General features: G+C 40.1%; 1 protein-coding gene across 4 annotated transcripts in view; it reads right to left on the bottom strand.

Annotated features, from left to right (window-relative positions):
* Nucleotides 1–26,536, bottom strand: part of il1rapl2 (interleukin 1 receptor accessory protein-like 2) — a 583,827-nt gene that overhangs the window by 359,188 nt on the left and 198,103 nt on the right. For all 4 annotated transcript variants that reach the window (XM_030061479.1, XM_030061478.1, XM_030061480.1 and 1 more), the window contains one exon: nucleotides 19,000–19,108. In XM_030061479.1, the coding sequence (XP_029917339.1) occupies nucleotides 19,000–19,108 (109 nt within the window). The remainder of the gene's footprint in view (nucleotides 1–18,999; nucleotides 19,109–26,536) is intronic.

Here is a 26,536-nt window from a genome sequence, read left to right as displayed (position 1 = left end):
CATTTACTTACTTGGTTACAAACTCTGGAAGCAGCGTGTGCTTTGGGCTGAAGCAGCTCCTGTAGCTCAGGTGAGCATTCCAGACTCATAACTAATTACAGAAAGAAGCAACTCAGTAGCACTAGCAACTACAGTTGGCAACAGAGGAACCAAATAAATCAAAGGTTGACGTGGAGCAACAAGGGAATACACTGCCCTCTTGATATTTGGCTAAAACTATCACCGCAATAATGAAGAAATGCCAAAGCTGCTGCTGGTGCTCCATGCCCATGGATGTTGTGTTGGCCAAATGTGACTGTACAATCAAGTGAGAGAGGAAAAAAAACATCCTGCTTCTGTTGCTACATTTTTGCCCTGTGAAATCAAACTGAACCAAATGAACAATGCAATAAACTATTGATTATTCCACTGGTTCGAACCACAACAAATGGACTACAGCAGTGAATACGCCCTTAATCTACTCTAATGTGATGTCCAGCCATCCATCCGAGGCATAAATCTCCCTAAGACAGGAAACTTACAAATGAATCTCCTCCCCTCTCTGACAGCAATGTGTTGATGTGCAGAGTAAAGATCCACACGGCCCATGCAGGTGTCTTCATGCTTGTTAGCTTTATAAAGTGTTATTTACTTGTTTTGCAGTCTGCTGACGGCAGAAGCGACCCAAATATGTTCTCACACACCATAAAAAGCAAGCAAAAATACACACAAGCTCTTTAGATTTGGTTCACCAAGAGGCTAAACATACTTGTTTTGAATGGGAGTCTGCAGGTGAGCAGACATACGTGGCATGTTTTCCTCACTACTTCTTTCTTGCTAGTCTCTATTTTGACTCTCAATTTTTTAGCATCTCCAAGGCTACTGTGTAATGAATGATCCCATTTCTTTGTGTGTGTGTGTGTGTGTGTGTGCGTGTGTGTGTGAGAGAGAGAGAGCACAGCAGAATGAATGTGTTGTGTGTCTGCATCTGTAAATGTGTAGGGCTATGTCTGTTTTCAAAAATAGAGCTTGTGTGTATTTCTTCTTACAGTGTGTATGTATAGAAGAGAATAGAATAGTGTGTGTGTGTGTGTGTGTGTGTGTGTGTGTGTGTGTGTGTGTGTGTGCGTGTGTGTGTGTGTGTGTGTGTGTATGTGTGTGTGTGTGTGTGTGTGTGTGTGTGTGTGTGTGTGTGTGTGTGAGCACGCGCCTGTGTTGGGGGAAGGGGCTGCTCTGTGCATAACGCAGGTGTTCCAACACTAATTTGTTTTCAGGCTTATTTGCCCACCACAAATTAAAATCTGATTATTTATTAGTGCTGCCACTGAAAGTGTGTGTGTGTGTGGGTGTGTATGTGTGTTTATGCGTATGTTCAACTGTAAGGTTGTGTTTTATAATTCATCACTCTATAATAAATTCATGTTCTTACACTGGAAGAGACAGAGAGACAAAGAGATGGAGGGAAAGAGGGATGAAGGAGGAAACTGTGTGAGCATGAGTGTGTGTGTGTGTGTGTGTGTGTGTGTGTGTGTGTGTGTGTGTGTGTGTGTGTGCATCCATTTAGTGTCACATAAAGTTGGAATATTCAGCTTAAAAAGGGGAAATGGAGAGCAGAGAAGAACACAGACAAGATGGAAGAAGAAAGAAAGGAAGAGGAGGGAGAGGAAGGGGTGGACTGACAAAGCAGAAATGGAAGGAAGAAAGTTAAAGAGGAAAGAATTTTCAAACAGAATTTTATGACAGCAATTAATTATACCATATCAGTGTGTGTCCGTGAGAGTGTGTGTGTGTGTGTGTGTGTGTGTTTTAAGGGGGGTAATTAATAGAGGGCTGTATATAGTTTTTCCCCTGGGCCCCCTGTCCAAATTCATTACAGTCAAGCATACACACGCACACACACACACACACACACACACACACAAGAGTGCACATGCACAAGCGCTCATCCAAATACACTCAATCAAAATCCTACATATGAGGCTGCAAATACACACAGACAGAATACAGCGATGTAATGTAAAGTCAGCACTGTCATAAAGCAGGCTGCAATTAGCCAACCAGCTATTACAGTGAGCACTGAATACAATCTCAACAAAGCACACACACACCTACAGGAAAGCAAATAAACACACACAAAAGAACAAGCACAGCCTCCACACAGACGGATGCCTTGCTTCCCTTACGTCAAAATAAACTTTTGTTGTTTTGTTTTGGAGACTCGCTTTGCGCATGTCGTCATGTCCTCCACAAGAGTGTGTGCAAGAGGGAAAGATGAGGAGAGAGTATGCACAAACATACACTGTCAGAAAACAGCTCTATTAACAAGGAATTTAGTGTAGTATTGGGCCTTAAAGGGACAGTTTAACCAAAAAAGATATTTTCCCTCTTCTTCCTAGTTGAGTCTATCCATCCATATAGTTTCTTTGTGAGTTGGTGAGTCCGTCTCCCTTCACCTCAATACATGTGGCTGGATAGGTATGAGCTCAAACCAGCAAACATTTACATGTGAAAAACTCAACAGCATCAGCTCTTTCCAAAGAAAAAGTGCCAACACAGTCCACCACCCTCTGTGCCAAGTTTTGTGGAGAAGAAAATAGCCAAATGGCCAAAGAACACCAGCAAACTTTATCTGCCTCCTGTTGTGCAGATGTCTGCAATGTCTGCATGGGTAGATTGCACTAAAGCTAAGTGAGAAAATATCTTTTCTTTCTGTATTTTGGGTGAACTGTCTCTGGACTATTCACCATTTAGCGCCACCTGTGGCCATAGCTGGAAACTGTTCAACAGTCCTTCCTTGTTGCATTAGGTTGCATTCACACAGCAGCTAAAAGTGACCCGATTCTGATCTTTTTTCTCAGCTCTTTTTGCCCTAACTATTGGCATTCATCTTCATCTTCACACAGCATCACATCAGATATGTATCTCATTTAGGACCACATATGAAAAGTGGCCCAAATCAGAATTGAAAATATCACATTAGGTGTTTTCTTTATTTTTCTGTTCATACTGGCAAGAAAAAAAAAAAAAAAAAAAAAAAAAAAAAAAAAAACATCTGTGCCACCTATGAGGGAAAACAAATCAGATCTAGGCCACTTTCTACTTATTGTCTGAACGCAGCCTTAGTGAAGAGAGAGTTTTCCACATATACTAAACTGAGTAAGCAACAAATATTCACACTCCTACTCATGATGGATAGCAATCAGAGCAAATAACGCAACAAATAACTGGCTAAAAATACAGACAGCACCACCGGTTCATTAAAGAGAACTTCCTCCACATTAAGGCCTTCCCACTGAATAAAAGCAGAGCGGATATTTATTCTTGTTTACTTGTGCTTCTTATCACCTCCTTTTCTCCATGGAGACATTAAAAATATCGACGTGTGTTTTCCTGGACAGCTGAGGGTGGAGGCGGTGAGGCCAGTCCTGCAGAGCCGCTTCTCTCATGCTAATCTGCACCCACTAGCATTCAAAATAGCCCGTTCCTGTGGCTGTGTCCATCCACGGGAGCTGGAATGGGACAAAGCTGGCGGTCTCATGCTGCATGCAGCTTTAAAATCCGTCTTTGCAAATGAAAAACTGCGTGAATGAAATAATATAACTTGTTTCCGAGGGAAATTACTATGCCCCAAGAATTTCCTGAAATAAACTGTCATTTTTTCAATGTTAATGGATCTGTCTGTTTTACTCTGCTTTAAGACCCAATACAAGACTAAATGACTTTGTTCAGATTCATATTTTTACAGTGTAATATGTGTGTGTGGTTGTATTTGAACACGTACCTTTTCATGCTTGTATTTGTACAGTAGGTGTATGCTCCTTCAAGGTTGTCTCTCTCTCTCTCTCTGTGTGTGTGTGTGTGTGTGTGTGCAGAATGGAACCCCTAGGTGTACAGAGTCAAAGCGGTGTCAGCCTTTATCAATATTTGACTGCAGAACCAGAGAATGGATGAATCTTTAATATGACCTTGGAGCAAGACAGAGAGACACAGGGGAAGAGAAGGAGAGAGAGACAATGAGCGAGACAGACAAAAGAGAGCAAGAAGAGAGAAGCAGAAACATGACAAGGGAGGCGAGAAAGAAAGACAAGGCTCACATCACCTTACTCAGCAGTTTGCTTAACTGACCACTGAATTACTGAGTGATTTACTCACTTACTGATTTACGCTCAGACTTATTGACTATGCCACTATGACCCGTTAACCGGTCCACAGTCTGACAGCAAGCCCGCAGGCCCGCTCAATTCACAACTACTAAATCTGACTTTGTAAAATTTACAGCAAAGCCTCTGTGCAGAGGTGAGCAATATGCATCTGTCCATAGTTAAAATCCCTTTGATGACATCATTTTTTTAGAGGGGGAAAATGCAGATAGTCTTTATCTTTTCACTTTCATTTAATTTTCCCTCTTTCATACGCACTGCCACCCTCATTGACATTACTGACCGGTAGAGAGCAAGAACTCCCTTCTAAAGCCAATTAGAGAGATAGAGGAAGAGAGAGGGAGAGAGAGAGAGAGAGAGAGAGAGAGAGAGAGAGAGAGAGAGAGAGGACAGAGCAAGGGCGGAAGACAGGCTAAGTGAGAGAGCATGGATTTGGAAAAGAGGGGAGAAAAAAATTGATATATAAAAAATGAGTGTCAAAGATGAAGAAATATTGACAGGGAAGTTTCATCAATAGAGAAGGAGAGAGGAGGCATGAGACGAGGCACTAATAGTGAATATTATAGAGTAAGCTGCCAAATATATTGATTCTTTTATATGACGGACAGACACAAGTCTGGACCCTTAACAACTCCTTAAATCTCACCTCGACTGTTTTTTCCTTAAATGGATTGAAGAAATCTGCCAGTGTGGTGGAAGTATTCCATATATTTCCACTGCGAATCAACCTGCTTAAAGACATTTCATGATATTGGATGGAGAGAGACACTTTGTAGCAACTGCCAGTTGACGGCACATAAGAAACTACATTATAATCAAGTCAAGTGAATTCGGCAGACTTCTCAAATATTTTACAAACTGAAAATGTTGGACTAAATTCTAGATTAAAAAAACACATTAAAGTCAAAATGACATATAAAATAAGGTTTTCATCTAATTTTCCATGCCAGAATATTTACTTATTTAGACAATAAATACCGAAGAGTATGCTGAATTTTGACTTTTCTGTATTTTTATTTAAAAAAAAAAAATCTATTATGAGTATTTTGAAAATAGGAGTGAAAATAATATCAACCAATAAAAACATATCCACAATTTCGAACAATCACACCTGTCCTGTCAAGTGAAACTGTCTGATCTCCCATTGGTTTACACTTTTGAAGGATGGCTCTCTGGATTGTGCCTCGCCCCAACAACCTGTGTCAAAAGGAAATGCATCAAACTGAGGAAGCAAGAAACCCTCAAAATGCCACTTGACTGACTCTCTGAGGATGGATGTTATTTTGTTCTTGAGTGCAGACTGAGAGAGACACAGAGAAATCCCATGTGTTGGTAATGAATGCAGTCCTGAGTAGGTAGCGGCTCTTTCACATGCCGACACTGTAGCAACAACAGCAGCTGGTGCTCTGCTGTCACACTCCGATCCAGTGCATTTTACATCTGTGCTGCAAAGCATAATGTGGTCTAATGGATGAAACAGAGACCGTCCCACAGCTGGACGACCTGGTTTTAAGCCCCTGTGTCCCGCTCAAGTGTCTGTGCAAGACCCTGAACCCCAGAAATAAAACTCGCACAGAGGAACTGCAGAAACAAAATGGGGTGGGTTAAATTCACCTGCAGAGTGAAATGTCCACCTCAACGACCATTGTGGCTACCTGCTAAAAAAACAAACAAACAAACAAACAAAAAACCCTTTGATTTAAGTTTGATTGAAAGATGGCGAGTTACTGACAGGGATGTCCCACACCAATGTCAAAGCTCGGTATTGGGTCTGATCCAGATATTTTTCAGTGATCAGGTGTTGGCTACAAATTGCCAGATCAAATTTCAATCAGTGTAATTTCCCTCTTCTTTCTGTTCAGTTTATGTCAGCTGTTGTACGGTGTTTCCAAAACAGACTGAGGAGAGAAGCTCAAATGTAGGATTATTTCACTGCAAACATGAAAGCAGCTCGGCAGCTATGTGAAATGTTTGTAATACAGCAAAGTTCATCTGTCAAGTGGCATATTTTAAACGAGCTTATGGCTGATAGTGGTGGTCTATCAAGACCATTAAAGGAAAGATCTATGATGTACGCTATTTTTCTTGGCCAAAGGGGGGCATTGTAGTGGTTGTGGCAGATCAGAAAAGAACCCGATCACCAGAATAAACTATTGTCATTTTATGTTTCTGCAAGCCAACAAATACATTGAAAAGTCAACGTTTCTGGACCAAAAATATGTTGCATATCAACATTTACAGACTTAAATGTGATGAGAAAGTGAAAAAGTAATAGTTAACCTTACAAAGCGTTTGCGAAAATTCACAAAAATTAGGTAACACAGCTCTTGCTTGGCACGGGACTCGAATCCCAGGCTGCAGAAGCAGAGTCTTCAGTTTTTTGCTGTTTCTCCACGGGGGGGCCTGTGCGGTGTCCTCCAACTCCGCATGCAGCTGCTGACAAGTTGGTTGACACGCAGCCGTGCCCACGTCTGGTTATGCTCTTTGTTACAGATTCTGGACCAGAGGTGTTTGCTCTGTCCCTGCTGATCAAAGTTGGGGAGAGAGGGCGGGGTGCACTACTGGTACGGGACAACATGGTTACATGTTTGAGTCCAGTTTTAGGTCACTGTAAATGGTTCTAAGAATTTTTTTTTTTTTTTTCTTTCGCAGATTTTTTTCAGTTTCAGTTCTTCTTACATAGACAAAATTATGGAGGGGCAAATGTAAGGAGGACCATTAAGACATGAGAAACCCGTGGAATATGCATATAATCTATTAGTGAGTCATGACATGCTGACTCTCTCTCTCCTCTTTTCAATAGACCTTCATTTTCAAGAAACACGTCCCCATATCTTGCAATAAAGAACAACAAAGCAGATCACTGCACCAGAATGAATTAAATGACATCTGATTCAAGAATATTCTTCAAAAAATTTGATTTGCACCGGAAACAAATGACATGATCACACCGCACTGGCAGATTCTAAAAAAACAACAAACAAACAACAACAACAACAAAAAGGTTTTGCAAGTCAGCGCTACTTTAAATGAAGAAGGATATGGATGGATATTTTTTTGCAGTCTGCAGGGAGAGAAACAGAGGAACATAAAGCAACAAATGCTCATTGTGGTTATTACCGACACTCACTAATGCTGCTGTAGTTAAACCCAGCAGTTCAATTAGTGAGCTGAACCACACACACACACACACACACACACACACGCAGCAGCTTCACAAAAAGGCTGTTATCTTTGGCTAAGAGGGGCACCGAAAGGGCAACAGTGAGAGAGTGAGAGAGAGAGAGAGGCAATACACCACAGTTGGTGTGTGAGCTAGCAATGCATGCACACACACACACACACACACACACACAGTGAGGAAAAGTCAAGTGGATGTCTTTTTCTGACAAAGCCACTTGTGTGCATTAGTCATGACTGCGCACATGGTTAGCTAGAAGTTAAGCACTATGGTAAACACAGAAATTATTCATGCTAAATGTCAAGATAGGCACACACACACACACACACACACACACACACACACACACACACAAACATGCACACACACAAGAATTATGTCATTCCAAATCTCTGTAATGTTACAGTTGCTGGCAACATGTATGGTCCCACTTGTATTTCCAGCTCTGGTTTATCACAGAGAAAGGAAATGTGTGACAATGGGGCATGGGGGACTCTGTGTGTGTGTGTGTGTGTGTGTGTGTGTGTGTGTGTGTGTGTGTGTGTGTGTGCGTGTGTGCGTGCGTGTGTGTGTGGCACACTGTCCTTTTCAGCAGTAAACCATCAAATTATGAATGTAAAATTCATAGCAAACACGGCTGAATGGCAACAGCAGTGTCGTTATGAGTTTAGCTCACTCTTACCTACAACATTTGGCATCCCTAGCTGAACCGGCTCTCTCTGCCTCTGCGGTGGTGCTATAACAAACTTATAAATGTTGAAAATCTCTCTCACTCTCTTGCTGTGTTTGTCTGCTTCTCTAATGCTGTCTGCTGTCCCCAGGAATGGTGAATAAATAATTTGGCTTTTTAACCTCAGCACTTTGAGCACCACCAAGAACAAAACACGTAAGATTCACACCACTTCCAAAACAGCCTCTCTATACAACCTTTCAAGCAGAAGACAAAGCCCTCCTGAGTCCAAATTAAAGTGCTGGGAATTAGTTCTTGGAGTAACAAAAATACACCTTTCGTGACAGCGTATCATTTTCTCCCCATACTTGAATAGACAGAAACGCCACGATGAAAACCTGAGAAACTAAATGGGCACGGCAACATGTCATCATTACCTCTCTTCTCTGTAAACGGTAATCTAAGCCACAATGTCACAGCTCTGATTTCTATTCAAGTTTGAATGATCTGCAAATGCAGCTGGTGTTTTTATTCTTTTATTTTGTTTGTGCAATTTTACTCATATTGTAGAACATTCAAGTCTATACATGCCGGTCCCCAAAAGAAGCCGGGTTACATGAAACTTTTAAATCAAAACTAAAAACTGTTGCGGTGCGTCAGGCTGTTTCATCAATGCTTGTTGACAAAGTGGAGCAGGGGGTGAGGCTTATCTTGCAAGGGGAAAGTGCCTTTCTCTGGGCAACAGCCTCGGGTTTTCCCATCATGTTTTGCACACTGCCCCGGGACAGAATCAACACCGGCTAAGGTATGCTTTAGAGTTTATATTTCTCAATCTGAATCCCATCAGGCTTGGATCATGTACCTGTTCTGACAGAGATGAGTGGTCGGGCTCGGTGCTGCAGCAGGCAGGCGGAGTCACATGCAACACTGCAGATACGCACATCCAGAGTGTGGGTCTAATGTGTAATAAAGTGAAATAAATAGACAGGAAAACAAGAAAAAAACAAACTTGGCAGGGTTTGAGAGATATTTTTCCAATATCCTTAATCATCTGTTGTCTTTTAAGGAATTTTTTTTTTCTATTTTTAGTCAAGCAATAATTTTGTGCAAAAGCAAATAAAGGCAGGTCCCAAATACAGGCCGGTTGTTTTTTATGATTAAAGCCTGGGCTAATAACTGATGGATTTTTACTACCATTACTACTGATGCTACTACAGAACTATTACAGTTATCACTATTTCTACAATACTACTACAGCTGCTACTACTATTCATATTACTGTTAGTATTAAGACCAATATTACTACAACCACTGATGCTGCTACTGCTGCTACCACTACTGCTTTTAATGATAATTGTTATAACATTAATAATGTAGATCACATATACCCTTTTAAAGATTATTATAAGGTAATCATTTTAAGAGTTTCACAGCCTGACACAAATGTACATGGTGCAGCAGTCATTCACAGCCAAGCGGAAAAACCAAGGACGTCGACGTTTTACTGTGGAAAAATTGTCTGCACAGAAGTTTAAAAACTGCTCAACTTCACATGGTTCCTCACTAAAAAGCAGCTGTAGTGAGCAGTTAGAGAGTGCTGTGTTCGTGTGTGTGTGTGTGTGTGTGTGTGTGTGTGTGTGTGTGTGTGTGTGTGTGTGTGTGTGTGTGTGTGTGTTCCTTTAAAATGCAGTCAGCATGTGCATGGTATGTTATGGCCTTATTTTTTATCTTGCTCTAACACACACAAACATAACCTTTACATCACATATAATGCATCTGTGTATGACACCACACATAAGCACATGCTTTTAGTCTCTCTCTCTCTCTTGCTCTCTCACACACGCGCACACACACACATACACACAAAGACACACGCATAGTGCATTCCTTTATCTTTCCTTTGCTTTTTTTGCATGCTAGGAGTTAATTTGTGATTAGATCGCACTGAGATCTAATCGCTCTTTGATCTCAGGTTTTAGCTGCGTCAGAAAACACACACACACACACATATACACACACAGAAACACACAGTGAAATGGCGCTCACTGGCATGCAATCAGTCTTACACACATACACATACACATGCACACACACACACCAAAACCCTCTGTATCAGCACATCATGTAGAAGCCAGCAGCACGCAATCCGAGAAGAGTCTCAAAATAAAGAAGCGGGGACAGAAAAAAACAGAGAAACAAGAAAAGTGATGGATGAAAACAAGAAAAAAGACAAGAAAAGAAAAGGAGCTAAAGAAACAAACAAAAAAAAAAACATAAGAACTGAAAAGTGGCAGAAAGACAAGCTGATGATGCTGTCCAGTGTTTAGCACACTCTATTTCTCTCTTTCCTGCCATTTGAACTGAAATGAAGTGACGCTTTAAGTTGCTTTATTGGCAATGGAAAATGCATTTACGCCCCCCAAAAGGCAGGAATATATACATATAGGAAGGGTTTATAGCTTAAACAGAATTTAATGCTTAATTTTCTACAATTTTTCTCACCTCATGTATTTGTTTCCCTCTCTCCTTCTCTATCTCTGTATCAGCCTAGCAGGGATCTAGATAAGAGTTGGCGTTATCTTTCTGCTCGCCATCTCAGTTAATCTATTGGTTTTGTCTGGAGCGACAAAGCTGTTAAGATCTGGCCTCGACTGGGAGGACCCGGAGAGACGGAGGGATGGATGGAGGGATGCGGGGAGGGGACAGGGAGGGAGGAAAGGATTTGTGTGGTTTAGTCCAATTTGAGGTCTTGGTAATTGTGAGGGTCAGGATTAGGGGAAAGCGTTAGGGAGGGAATAAGTCGATGGACGTCCAGTATGATGGGTGTGTTGGTGTCGATGTGTGGGTGTGATTTTTGCATGCATTGGGTGTGTATGTGTGTGTGTGTGTGTGATTGTGTGTGTCTGTGTGTTTGCCTGTGCATTGCGGATGTGAGTGCATAAAAGTGTGTCTGATTCTGCATTAATGTGAGAGTATCTGTGTGTGTGTGTGTGTGTGTGTGTGTGTGTGTGTGTCTGCCTGAATGGGTAAATCTATGCTTTAACATGTGTGCATTTTATTATGTGTGCTTATCTGTGTGCATGCATGTGTGTGTGCTTGTGTGTGTGTGTGTGTGTGTGTGTGTATGTGTGTGTGTGACTTCAAGGCATTATTTTCAGCATTGTCATGCTTGTGTAACAACTGTCGAGCTCATTAGCACTTGCAATGGAAATGGGCTAATCTAAGATACAGCTCTGTGTGTATATGCATGTGTGTGTGTGTGTGTGTGTGTGTGTGTGTGTGTGTGTGTGTGTGTGTGTGTGCATGTGTGCATGTGTTTAAGTAACTTCACCACTATTCAATTCATTGTGGTTTTGACTATACATTGTGTCTTCGGTCTGGGATAAAGCGGCGTTTTCCATAAATCAATGTTTTGCATAATTCATATTCATCCGCTTTGGCACGGAAATGCTCATGTAAAACAAACATCTTAAAATAGTCCTTGATACAGGGCTTATCTCAGAACAGTGTGAAACACAGAATACTGCTTATCTTAAAATAATCACACATACCGTTCATACAGTTATTATGTTAAAGATGTCTCAAATATAGAATACTCCTTCTGTTAAAACAGTTTCAAATGTCTTTATGTTACATTTAACCTTAAAATCTAAAAATATATATATAAAACGTCAAATATGTTATTGTTTGTATTTTAAATATACATACAGACACATATATTCATTGTTAAATAGTCTCAAAAAGAGAATAGTCCTTATGTTAAAATAGACTCAGATATCCAATGTTTGTTAAAATAGTCTAAAATATAGAATAATCTCGTCAAATATAGAATAGTCCTTATAATACAGTCCATTGTCTCTAATATGGAATATTCTTTAAAATTGTCCTTGTGTTACAATATTGTCTCACATACTGAGTAGTCCTTGTATTAAAATAGTCTCGGATATAAAATAACCTTTAGTTTACATCAGTTTCATCATCTGTAAACAGTTCTAGATATGAAATAGTCTATGTTAAAATGATGCTGTTTATAGAACAAACCTTGACTTTAAAAAGTTCATTATGTTGAAATGTCATCATCCCCAATTAGTTCTGTATGTAGGACAAATTTACAATAGCCTTTTTTTGTTTATTTCAAATAGTCTTTGATAGAGTGGAGGATAGCAAATGTTCACCTTAAAAGAGCACGTATGGGTAAATACCTGTAAGCACACATACCCTCTCCCACGGTGCACTCATGACACAACATAAACACTGCGCTTTACCATGAATGCATACAGCTTTAGCAAGAGTGACCTCATTTGTGATTAAACCCCCAGCTTTATCAGTTTTCTATAGTGAGTAGCACTTTTTGAAATTAAACAGAACTTTTCAAATAAAGTGATAGATTTTCACAGAGCAGCCTCTGAGACACTTCAATAAAACTTTAAATACAATGGATGGATCTGTAAGAATAGATACTGAGGTACAATGAGCACTGTTTGCTAAACTAGAAAAAAAAAATGCTGAAAGAGATATGGAATATTGAGTGTGGCAGGGATGGAGGCCACAATGCAATAATCAAGGTACGGAGGGTGTGAATGAGGCCTGAGAGACACCAAAGAAAAGAGGGAAAACCAAGTCCACACATAATTATCACTCTATTAATGCTCTACTAATAATGCTACTCTCTTTTTTGTGCTCTCCATCTCTGGCTGTCTCTCACTCTCTTAAGTGTCTCTTTGTTTTTCTTTTTCTTTTTTTTTTTTGACTTTGTCTTGCTGCATGTCTTCCTGTATTCCCTCTATTTCTTCTCCCCTCTACTTTTGGTCTCCTCCAAAAGCTGTAAATAGTCGAGTGCTGAAGGTAGATCCAAGTGGTGCGGATGTGTCTGCAGTCCCTGTCCTTTCTCCCAGGTCAAATTAGGGTTGCTTAGGTTCGTCTTGATTTATTCATCTCTTGCACATAATTCATTGCCAGGTACTGATCATTTTTCTGCCAGGAGTGTCCAGGCTGGCTGTTTGGATACCTACCAAAAAACAGATCCAGGGGTTGGACAGCCAACTGCTGCTGTCCCGATAATGACCAAGCTGCATGCTACAAACTGCAGAATGCATATAATAAATTGCAACATTTATACTAAATAATGCAATATGCAAACTGCAACATTCATACTACAAGTTGTAGTATACATATAAATTACATTATTCATAGTACACGCAGCAACATTGATACTACAAGCTGCAATATTCATGCTACGTGTTACAGCATTCATACTATACAGTAATCATAAAATGCAACATTCATACTATGACTTGCAGCATTTATCTAACAAGTTGGATTTTTCATACCACAAGCTGCAACATTCAAACATCAAGTCACAATTTTCACACTACATATTGCAATATTCATACTACAAGATGTCTGTGAAGGTTCTGAGTCATCAAGGTCGTGGTAGTCCAAGGAGAGTTGAATCAACTGGACTTGTCTTCAAGATGTTCAACCAAGAAGCTTCTTCAGTTCTGACAGACTGGTACCAGGTATTCAGTCTGTGCATGATCGCTATCCAGTGGTCCAGTTTTAATCTTCAGACGTTGTTCACAAAGTCTGTTTAATCTTGAACAACCAAAGTATTTGTAAACAAGGTCTGAGAATTTAAATTGTACCGAGATGAAACCATGATGTCCTATAATGTGACCTGATTGTTTACATAAATCCCAACTCTGGAGGCAGGGGAAACCGTAAGACAACTGCTATTACAGGACAACACCCTTAATTATAGAACCAACCTCAGCCCAAACTAGGTATGCAAACTACTGGAGCTCTGTCTGAACAGAACCTATTTTCAGGACAACGAGGGTTTTACAGACAAAAGCATGGCGTGCCATTGGCTCACCAGTATCTCCCAATGTGGACAACCTCTACCTGGAAGAAGTAGAAAGCACAGCTCTGAACTCCTTCAGAGGAGCATCGCCGAGCCACTGGTCCAGGCACATGGATGACACATGGCTTAAAATCATAACCCAGGCAGTGAAAGCCTTTATAGAACACATCAACAGTAGGGTTGAGCTGGATACTTGGCTGAAACGAGTATCCGGAACAGATAAAGCACTTTTGACGAGTCCAAGTATGATCCGAGTAATATGAGTCAGTATCTGTGCTCGTGATGAATGAAAATCCTCATTGGGTACCTGACTGTGTCCACGTTGTGTGGTGGTCCAGTCACACACAGCAACCCTCCCTTCACACACATAGTTCACTGCAGTGGTGCGCCGCTCACGCACACACACACACAGTGACAACCTCTCCGTCACTCACTCAGGTGTGACAGCTCACGTGGCGTCTCTCTTCAGTAGCAGTCAGGTTTTTTTCAGCTCGCTCTTCCCTCGGTCTGTAATCACTGATAGTCACTAGAGTTTCTGCTAAACTTGGTTGGTAAGAGATGCAGAGCTTTTGAGCAGAGTTAGGGTTAGGGTTAGGGCTGAATGGGACTGGCATTGCGTCTCTCACTGCCGACACTCCGGTCGTTTTTTTTTTTTGTTTGTTTGTTTGTTTACCATCTTCTCGCTCTTACCGGCTGGTTTTTGATATAAAGTCAGTTGGAACTACACTGAGACTCTGCGGTGCAGAGTCTCAGTGTTAACACACACACCACTTTCACACACACATTAGCTGAACACACAAAGTACATTATTATTTTTATTTTATTTTGGCTGCATGCACTGAGAGTCTGACACTTTCTCACTGTAGTTCATAAAAAATAAATATAGTAGTGTGTATATATATATATATATATATATATATATACACTCTCTCTCTCTAGTATTCATAATTGCCTACTGCATGTGTTGTATTCATTGAGACACTTAAGAATATTCATGTTCTGTGTTTATAAAAAACTTGTTCTGTAAATAGTTGTTTACTGTTGTGATAAAAAAAAAAAAATGATCTGAAGCTCAATTCTGAGGCTGTTCTGTAAATATTTTTCTAATAAACAATAAATATAGCAACTTCTGATCAACTCGTATCAATTTCAGGCTTAAAATAACATACTGGTTAAGCCCCACCCATTTCCGGTCAAACCCTGCCAACCTCCGGTTTAAGCCACACCCACTTCTGGTTCCGAGTACGGATACAGATACGGGAATGGCTGAACAGATACAGATACGGATACAGATACACACGAGTGGTGTACTCGCTAATCCCTAGTGGACAGTAACATCAAGTTCACACAAAAGGACGTCAGGAACGGCAGCTAGTAGGAGACACTGAGGAAGACAGTGTGCTTATGCATACAAGGAATTTAACTGAGGTTTACAGTGTTGTCTAGTACTTCACTCAAGGACAAAAAAGAAAGGCAGCAAAAAGGGAAAACAAAAAGAAATACATAGGGATAATAAATAGATTACTAGAAGTAATTATATATCTACAACAACTACACAGAGTGTTGTTCTGGCTGAATAATTTATAACCAATGTAGAGCAGTTACGTGTGTACTTACAGCTGTACATTTATATTGCACATCTGGGCCAATTAACTTTGTATTGCACGGCTGAGATATTTAACAAGAGGTAGTGCACATCAGAGACTAAGATGCTAAGAGCTGTCAAGACGCTTCTGTCTGTTTGATAGATAGATAGATAGATAGATAGATAGATAGATATTCTGATGTATTTTGCTTTCCTTCGCTATTTTGCCTGCTTGTTTACATGACAGGGTGACCTGGCAGTTTAAAGAAAATCCAGCAGCTCATGTTAAAGTTGCCTTGTTGCCAAGTAACCACCCTGCTGAAGTGTCCTTGAGCAAGACACTGCCCCCCCACCAGCTCCACAGCTGTTGCTCTATATCTAACCTGTATTTTACCTTTAACCTCCCTGAGGAGGGGAAGCAATACAGCGATCCACAATATCATCAGTTTTTTGCCATTTGTTAAAGATGCAGAATGGTGTGTTTTCTCTCACGCACAGATATTTATCTGATTTATTATATATTGATCTATGTAAGCCAAAATGACAGAAATGCCCCTTTAACGTCCCTCCTCACCCACTGTGATCCCGCTCTCTAGTGTTTGTCATCACAATCTGTCCCCTTTTGCTACAGTAGGTGTTGCATTAAAGCACAGCGGGGAAACTGACACCAGGAAATGGTAGTTCCTATCCATATGGTGTCCTTTTACACGCTCACAAGTGCGTGCGCACACACACACACACACACACACACACACAAACACACACACGCACACACATACGCGCACACACACATACACGCATGCACCAAACGCACACACACAGTGACAAAGGGAGAAGATGTAACAGTCTATCTTTGGCCGACTGTGGCAGTCGCCCCCACATAAAAGTCCGCTTGGCTCTGCTCTGATCACATAATTGCTCCACACACCTCTCCCACACGCGCGCACACACACACACACACACACACACACACACACACACACACACACACAGATACAAGGAAGTAGAGCGCATACACTGAAGCACACTTCGGGAGCACAAAGACAACACAGATGCACACAACACACACATTTCAAACCCAGAATGCACCCACACATGCAATCACTGTTCAATATGCCATGAAGCGGACCGTTCACAAATGTATGTATGCCTGAGAGTGCGTACGCACACACACATGCACACACACACACTGCAAATGCCAAACAAAAACTCCCACCATCTCACCCACACACCCAGCTCGCTAAAGAGAGAGACACAGTGATGTAGAGAAAAAAAGAGAGAGAGAGACAGGGAGAAAGATGAGGAGAGACAGAAAGCGAGAGGCAAAGAGTGAGAAGTGCACCGAACACTGTGAAACTCACCCTCGGCAAGCTTTAGAGGAGGGGATTTACTCACACACAAGGAAGGATTTGACCAAATTATGTTGTGTTATTTTTAATCCTTGCCTTTTGTCTATGTGTCAGATTATAAAGGAATCACTTCACTGGTGTTCCGTAACGCTGTAGCCTGCAAATCTGTCCCACGTAACAGGAGCCCTCACGGGGGGGCTCTAGGGCTCTCCACCCCGCTGAAGTGTCCTTGAGCAAGACTCTGAAGCCCTACCAGCTCCAGAGCTGCTGCTCTGTCTGACCTCTGACTTCCCTGTGGAGGGGGGACAGAGGATTCCCCTACAGGGAGCAGTGACTATCACAGTATATATTGAACTGAATTGAATTTATTCAGGACACAATTGCTCCAGAGACCTGTGACAATAAATTCCACAGGATAGCACTTTAAGTACTTATTTCCAAAGTGCTCCTCGATGGAAGTACAAACAGTACAAAAAAAAAAAAAATGGAAATGTGCACTTATTTAAAATACATGAATACCCAAAAATATGAATAAATATACTAGAAATGCTCAATTTCCACAAAGTGACCATGTTTTTTGTCTTTGACTTTTTTAAGCTGTGGAGGCAGACTATTCCACAGATTCATCCTGACATTAAAAAAGAAGCCTCTTGCAATGCTACTAGTAAATAAGGTATATTCCAGGATATAATGCTTGTTCTCGTGTTATTATAATTATGTCAGCCTTCAACCATATTAATCTGAGAACTCATAAATATATCCCGGCCCCCTCTTATGAATAACTTCTAACATATTTACTCTGGCCTCTACAGGCAATATACCAACTTCTTTCAGTTCTGCACGTCCTATATGTGCCTTAGGCGTGGCATCTACCATTTATTGTATATCTAGCATTATTCTGTGCAACCAGCCTTTTTTGTTTGTTCGTTTGTTTGGGAAAGGCCATTATAACAAGCTGGGTAAGCATAAGCAAAGTGGTGCTGATTCATAATGAAAAGAATAATATAATATTATAGCATGTCTTGCTACTATTATGACTAAAATTATGACTACTTTGGCTAAAAACATGTCTTTGGCCATTACATTATCATCATACTGGGGCCCTGATATGCTGTCATTGCCATTTTAAAATGCACTAAAACATGAGGACATTTTGAGGACAGTGATCCAAAATTAAGTGCTCTTCATGTTTCAGCTGACTTCACCTTTTTCCACCAGACTTGTCAAAATTACAGTCATGTAAGGCCATAGGACCCCCCATACACACACAAACACACCCCCCACTTTATCAAACTTGCTCCTGCAGTCATGGCAGGTTCAAAACAACTACAATTAGGGCATCTTTCTTAATAAAACTAATCCGGCTGGAATGGCCTTTGTACTCTTATATGAATGACACAGGTACTCTTGATACTCTCACAGCATGATCACATGAAAGGAAGGCGCGGTAGGAGTACAGGAGCTCCTAATCTCTCTCTCCCACACCAAGCTCATCGTTCCAATGCCATGCATCATTGGGACCATCTGACAAACATCGACAGCCCAATCAGAATCTCTCTGTCAAGCTGATCGCCAAAGACACAACAAAGCGATCACTAATCAAAGATTATTAGCATATCTGACATTAGCTTGTACAAACTGATGTACAAACAAGGACAACAACCGCAGCAACGACACGAGCGGTCAGATATCCTGTGCATTTCATGCACTCAGCAGAAAAACACAAACACATCTACCTGTGCATTGAGATGGATTTTAGAGATTAAGTGTTATCGGAGAGGGAAATCACATGCATTTGTGGAAAAGGGAGAAAAAAAAAAATGTATAGAACTGCAACCACTGCTTTCAGTGAACAGATATACAGATGCATCAAGGACAGGAGAAGAGTCGAGAGGAGAGAGTTGATAGGAAAGAAAGGAGGGAGCATGTTTTCAAAAGTGTGAGAAAGTAATTTAAAGAATGACAGAGGGAGAGAAAAAGATAGGGTTCTGGCTAAAAAAGAGAAGCTATTCAGGACTAGATAGATTGACGAGTGTTTTCACTGAAACAGGACGAGGGCGACTGAAGAATAAGAGGCAATATTTTTAGAAATGCACAAAGGTAGCAATTTCGCAAAAGAAAGACAAAGTGCGGGGAATTTCAGCAAGAGAAAGAAACGATTTCAGCAAAACGAGCGTTTGAACAAAACAAAGGACAGAACTACTCATCCTACCTGAGTTCCTCTTGGAGATGTACTTGACACCATCACAGGCTGCTGAAGCGAGGAGGAGGACGAGGAAGAGGAGGGATAAAGGCTTCATCCTTCTTTTCTTCAGTGATGCCTTGAGAAAGAAAGAGATAAATGGAAAAAGTGAGAAGATAAAGTGCATGTCTTATTCTGCTCGCCCTTAAACCAGGTATGAACATGCATCTTGTATCTATATTGTGTCACATTAGGGCTGTCACCTTTAGCTCAGAAAAATAAGGGAAAACTAACCCTATCCCATCTCGCATCCCATGCCCACCTCCCCAGGCCCCATGACCCTCACCAACCTTGTTTTTTTTATTTTATTTTTTTTTATTTTTAATAAATACCAATTTCCCTGATTCTGTGGATGCACACACAGAGTGTCCAAGGCTTGAAAAGCCCTTGAAATGGGAAATAAACAGTAGGCTAGGCATCTGCCAGCAGTAAGCAGACCTAGTCAGAGTAATATGTCTCTCGAAAGCTTACATAAGTTAAGTGCTTTACTGGCAAACAAAAGTAACACACAAACAAATGCAATATGCATAACGATGTACTATTGTACAAATGTACAATGTTCTCTTTTATTTCTTATCTTTTTTTCTTTAGAATACACTATTTTGACTGATAGGAGGTTCTGTCTGTGCTATCTTCGACCTTTAGTATAGGCCACTATGTTCAGTAGTTGTAAGCTCCATGCTAACACTTTAGCATACAACAAAGAAAGTTGATGTTGGTGTGCACATCAAACCCAGTTTGGGATCATTTGCAGGACATAGAGAAGGTACAGCAGACAGTTCCCTAAAAATTTAAGTTAGCAAAAATTTACTGTTGCAACATTTTGGTCATCAGACTATAGTGCTATAATCGGATAAACAAAAAAAATCATATATGCATTCCTCCAGGCAATTATCCATTCACCATACTGAATAGATAGTCATGTGGGAAAGAGGAGTGGGCAGTAGTAGGATACTCAGTATAGACAATAAAAAAAACTGAGTCTTATAAATAGTGCAATAAAGCATGTAATATATATATATATATATATATATATGTATAATTTATTTATTTATTTTAAGTAGGGTTGATGTCTAGTGATCTATACAGTTGTCCCTCGCTATAACGCAGTTTCCCGGATTTTTTTTTTTTGTGCAATTTTGCATGCTTTTTTTTTTTTTTTTTACTGGAATTATTTTTCCACGAAGGTTTGAACTTTGAGAGTGTTTAAACAAGAGAGAAAAGTGAGAAAATGTTAATGCCTGTCTGAGAAAAGTGTATAAAGTGTGTAGTGAGGGGTTTTACAGCCTTAAAACATCCATAATAATTGTAAAAAATAAAGCTGACTACTTCGCGGATTTCGCCTATTGCGGGTTATTTTTAGAAAATAACTCCCACGATTAACAAGGGACCACTGTAATCCACACTCCGAGGCACATGGTGGCAGTACTGCACCTAAAAGCTGATTGCTAACTTCTGTTAAAAATCAAGAAGACACACAAAGCTAATAAAAATGCTTAGATAGACAAAGGCACTTTGTTAACACTGTATTCACTGCTTCTTGCCAATAGTTCAGCATACAGTCTCGTAAATAACAATAAACTCCATTGCTAACACTTTAGCAGACACGCTGTTGGCTCCATGTTAACAGTTTAGCACAAATTATAAAGTAATAAAAGGCAGCTTGCAAACACTTGAGCATCCACTATGATGATGCCCAGTGATCTACCAGGGATACATGTATGGTTTTGGTATCTGTGTTCTTGTTATGTATTAGGCTAACAACAGGACAGTTTCCCAAAAACTTGACATATTAAATTTAAAATCTATGGTGAAAACCTGTGTGTTTCTGTCTGCACTGCCTGCCACCATTTTGATTTTGGTGTGCCTTCTGATTTATTTCCATTTTCATATTTGCTCCAAGTGGATAAAAGGATGAAAAAGGTGCATGAATTTTGGTGCCACTGGATCTTCACTCCATCTTCAGTGTATTTACACCTCAGTTTTAGGTTTTTATCTGATTACAGTCCAATCTGCCACACTGCATATAAATACCAGGTGTACTAAATGGGCTCACTGACTCAGTATGATATTTTTAGTTTATCTTGGCAAAATGATAGTCAACACAATGAAACAGTACAAATTTCAAATGCTTTATGTTAGTACCCACTGTGATACTGGAGCCATACTGGGACTTGGAATTTTTTGAGCACTCATAACGCTGTTTTCATAAATCTTTTTTTTTATAGATATATTTGATATATTTGAAATGGATTTTAAAATTTCTGTCTGTATTTCAGTCTTTATAAGGTACAGATAGAAAAAAGCAGGGGGTAACCTGCTGAAATCTTGTTGTGTACAAGCCAATATGTTCCAAAAAATGAAAAACAAATCAGTTTATTAGAACTTGAGCTGCGAGAGCAGGAGGAAAAAAATTAATATTGATCTGAAACCGAGGTTTGGTGGGGTTTTGAAAGCATCATTTTTTTCAACTGATTAAAATCAAAATACTGGGACTAAATTTGATTTTACCATAGCCCCTGAATACACAAAGGCTACAGACACATGGGAGGACACACAGGTACGACACACACACACATGCACAGCCTGTCTGAAATCACATCAATGGTGCAAACTCTATAGTGTATGTTCATTGCAAACAGTGCACAGAAAACACACACACACACACACACACAGCCTTTGTGAGATTGGCAGGAGAGATTAGCCATCCCTGCAGTCAGTAGGGAGGTAAGTGTTTATTTTTTATCTTTTTGTTTTGTTTTTCAATGTATTTTTCATACATCTGACAGTAAAGGGAACTCCAGTCTGAGCTCTGATTGGAATCACCATTTGATTAAGATGAACAGTGGGATAGCTTATGATGGAAACTTAATGGTGTTGATATGTGAGCCATATTCGGCTGGCAGTGAAGATGGGCTATGCCAGGAGGGGATTTAACACTGGGACTAAGTCAATATGGAAAACAAAACCCATAAAGGAACAAAAGTATCCTGACAAATGCTGTTGCTCCTGGAAAATGCTCATCCCGATCACCTGAAAAAGAGCCCTACCTGTCAGCACCTGTAGTTCAAATTAGTTCTCAAGCTTTTCATCTGAGGACTTTAAGGACATTGCTCCTCTCCTGCATTTCCATTGCCATTTTTTCCTTCGTCTTAGCTGTTTTTCAAAGTGAATATGTGCAGACCACAGAGAGCATTAGCTACAGGCTGAAAGATTTTTGGAAAGGAAAATATACAACTTGAGCATGTAGTGACCCAGAAGTGATTTCTTGCCTCTTCTTATTTCCAAGCAGAAAGCAGAAGTAAGACACCCCGTCCTATCTCATCTCAGCTTTTGCAGTACTCCCAAATGTATGCGTTATTGTAATATGAAATGCTGAACAGGAGGACTTCTTTCAAAATGTAAAAACGTACTGTACAGCCTGATATTACCACTCTGGTGTAATTTTGCAAAACAGGCATGCCGGCTTCTCACTCACAATGATGAATTACTTTCACCAACCAAAGTAGAAGTCTCAGTAGTTGTTTTCCATCCTGTTTAGAGGTGAATTGGAGAGAATGAGATGAGGAGCTGTGGCGAAATTGATTTAAAATAGCTTTAATGATGACACGTGAATGTAGATAGATGCAGAATTGGAAGCAATATATTAAATATGTCACAACTCATAATGCTCCAAAAAGAAGGTCCAACACCCCAGAGTGGAAAAAAGCAGGCTCTCGTTTTGTGTTACACGTTGAACAAAAAAAGTCAAACCCTCCACTGTCATTTTTCAGGTAAAGATGGTGGAGACAGGGACTTCAGCAAAGAGCAGTGTGGAAAATCAAAGTGTGAGTCACTCCTATGTGGGAAGTCAGAAACACAGACAGGAACAGACCGCAGTGTTTCTCAGCCATCAAGGCCTTCATCTTCACATTCCACAACAAAACATCCATAAATAATGAGATGCGTTATCGATCTGCATAAGAAATCCTCTTTTCTCCTCACCCTCTCGACAGGGAGGTCAGAGGTCAGGGTCAGATTCACAGCAGCAGGGAGGATGTTTATTGAATCAGTGTGTTTCAAGTTCAGGCCCGGTTTTGAATAACCAGCTATAATGATGCTCTAGACTAATATCAAATTAATTAAATTTAATTTGACAAATAATTTAAAATATGCATCAGAGAATTAGAAAAAAGGGACTCAGATTAATTTTGGAGAGATTAATGTGCAATGTTACTGACTTCCTATTTCCTTGCTATTTAAGGTAGAAGTAATGAAGGACTAAGTTACAAAAAAAGGTGGGGGCGAGAATGTAATGAACAAAAACTGAACAGGAAAGAGAGCGAAAGACATTTTAACAAAACACACACCCACACATTGACTCTGTAATATTAAGCAGAGAGCAGATCTGAGGAGGGGTTTTTTACCCACTTTCTAAACCTTTTAGACTGAAATACAGAAAGGATGTTTATACCACTCCCAGAGTCTCAGTGTGTTCAGCCACAAAGATTCTTAAGAATGCATAAACGGTGTGTTTTGAGACAAAATTTAACAAGCTATGTTGGAAATGTTCACTATTTAAACATCAAACGCATGTAAAAGTTACTCAGAGAGACAGAGAGTAGACAGGGGGTCAAGAGGAAAGGCAGAAAGCAAAAGAAGAGGCAGCAAGATGGAGAAGGAAACATGAAAAAAGATGGAAGTCAACTTTGAGAAAGAATTCATTATGCAGACAGAAAGTAAAAGAGTTGTAAAAAGATGAAACTTTAATGATCCCTATTGAGAAACTGGCCTATTACCAGGGCAAATAGTCATGGGATACAACAACAGAATTAAGAGGGCATGCATATGACACAAGCTATAAAAATACCACTAGATACAGTATGTAACATCTGTGAGAATATGAGGGAAAACCAATACCTGAAATTTGTGAAGACTATCTTTCTGTTAAGTGATAAGAAGACACAAAATCATCCACGCTGTGGTCCTGCATGCTAATACACACACTGTCATTTGTACAAATGTTGAAACAGATTGTATTAAAAATCATTTTGTGCGACCCAGTTACTAAACCTAACTGTAAAAAAAAACCAAACCGATCAATACGTTGCAAAACCAACAATAAAAAATGAACCGTTCAGTACACAATACCCACTATTTCACCCTATTGATTTCATATATTGTTATCAAATCTCTGAATGAAAGGAATGAAAATGTTATTTTTTTCAAATAAAGCAAAATGCAGAGAACATTGCAAATACTAATGTTTTTTTCTCCCTAATGAACAAAACAAACTCAAGCCAAACCTACCCAAAACCTGCAGTACAAACTGAACTGTAGGTTTGTTGAACTGTTACACCCCAAACAGTTACATAAGAGACGTTTGTAGGTTAGACTTGATTTGTAGACTAGATTGTGTGCTGTAACAGAACTACATTTCTAAATAAACAAGGCAAAAAAAGTTCTGCACCACTTTTTCAGTCTATAATTTCTCCCCTTTATTTATACCCAATAGTGATGTATCTTATACTGTTGTAAAGCCTGATTCGTCCTCTTTCCAATGAGGTACAACTTGATCCTGCATTTCTGGAATGAGTGACACCAGTAATTGTGTGGGAAGCGACCAATTTTTTTTTTTGTTTTTTTTGAGAAAATCCCCTCCAATATTTTTTCAGTTCATCATTTCTCCCATTTAACAATACCGATTTGTGTTCTTTTATACCGTTAGAAAGCCTGATTAGGCCCCTTTTCAATGAGAAATAAGTTGTAAGGATTGTCAATCGATTGGTATGACCAACATGGCTAAACATGGCTAAACAAGCAGCAATCACGCTTCTCTACCTGGCGATCTGATGGACGAGTCTGGGTTTGGTGAATGTCAGGAAAACAATCCCTGTCTGACTGCATTGTGCCGACTGTAAAGTTTGGTGGAGGAGGGATGATGCTGTGGGCTTGTTTTTCTGGGGTTGGCCTCGGCCCCTTAGTTCCAGTGAAGGGAAATCTTAATAATTTTCTGCTTCCAACTTTGTGGGAACAGTTTGGGGACACACATAGACACACTCCAAAATTTTGTAGAAATCCTTCCCAGAAGAGTATAAGCTGTTGGAGCTGCAAAAGGGGGACCAACTCCATATGAATGCCTATGGGTTTAGAATGGGATGTCAGAAAAGCTCCTGTAGGTGTGATGTGTAGGTGGCTCAATACTTCTGTCCATGCAATATATCACTGTCTATAAAACTGTTATGGTGCAATGTTAGTTTATAGGTATATTATTAGGCCAAGTGATGTCATGTTTTGCTCCAGTGGAAACCAAGTCAAAATTTTCTGTGTAGCGTATCTGGAACATTCAAAATGGGAGGTTGTGCTTTTTATATTTAACAAATGCTGTATATTGTAGCCAAGTAAACAAAAAAATGTGCACATGCTTTCAATTATTTCCAGTTGCTTGCAACCAAGCTAAGAAATACCTGTTCAATTATTGAATTTGTAAATCAATCACAGTTGCTTGATGTGAGTCATACATTTTTCTACTTGTTTCTGATTTGTCCAGCAAAACTGTCAACTTCAAGTCTAGGCATCTGACCGGCTACACTTGACAGCTGTCTCGTGAGGCAGGACTTTTCTCTTTCACTTGCAGCTGTGAGCGTAGCTCACCAAATTTGCACAAAGTCTGGAGTGTGTTGCACAAGGACGTGTGTTTGCATAACTTATGTTGTGCTTTTATTTTTGATACACGTAAACAAAGCCTAAATGGAAGAGTTTATTCATTTTTTGCCAGATGATGCAAGATGTGGTTGTACGATGATGTAGCCTGAGATTTAGTTGCCTTCCTAAAATCTGTGTCTGCACTGACAAGGAGAGCCGTCTAGACACGGGCCTGCCTCAGTCTATAACATATTTCAGAGCTGGAACTTTACAGATGCTTACATCAAATAGTAATCTGCAGTGTGTTGGAACAGAGAGAAGTGAACCAAACCAGGAAGGCACGGTGTTGACTTCTGTGATCTACTATGGACTCATCAAAACACTGTACTCCTGTAAGGAAGGGTCTTTAGTCAGACAGCTCTGGTTATTTCAAAAGGCATAATTTCTGATCCGAGAAACAGATATCAGCTGGAGGATACCTGTCACACACACTGACACACACCGGCACTCATCTTTCTCACTTTCGAACATTCTTTCTCTAATGTTCTCTCATACAAGTGCCTTTTGTTTTCCTCTTTTCTCCTCCTCTACACCGCTTCATCCATTCATCACATCTGCCATACACAGTTGAAGGTCTCTCTCCCTCGCTCTTTCTCTCTCTCCTCCCTCTTGCACACAAACACACACTTACTAAGACCCAGCAGCTTGTTTGATGTTTGATCCGCCATGAATGTGAGAGTGAGAGCTGGTGGTGTTTATGTATGTGTGTTGGTTGGAGGGTAGACTAAAAAGAAAAAAAAAATGCGGGTGGGGGGTATTTAAAGAAAACCCTGCTGACCTAAAAAAAAGAAAGAGACGTACATACAGAACGAGAACAGAGTGA

This window comes from Myripristis murdjan, chromosome 10 (genome assembly GCF_902150065.1).
Source record: "Myripristis murdjan chromosome 10, fMyrMur1.1, whole genome shotgun sequence".
In the NCBI taxonomy this organism is placed as follows: domain Eukaryota; kingdom Metazoa; phylum Chordata; class Actinopteri; order Holocentriformes; family Holocentridae; genus Myripristis; species Myripristis murdjan.
This window is presented reverse-complemented; position numbering and strand designations above follow the sequence as displayed.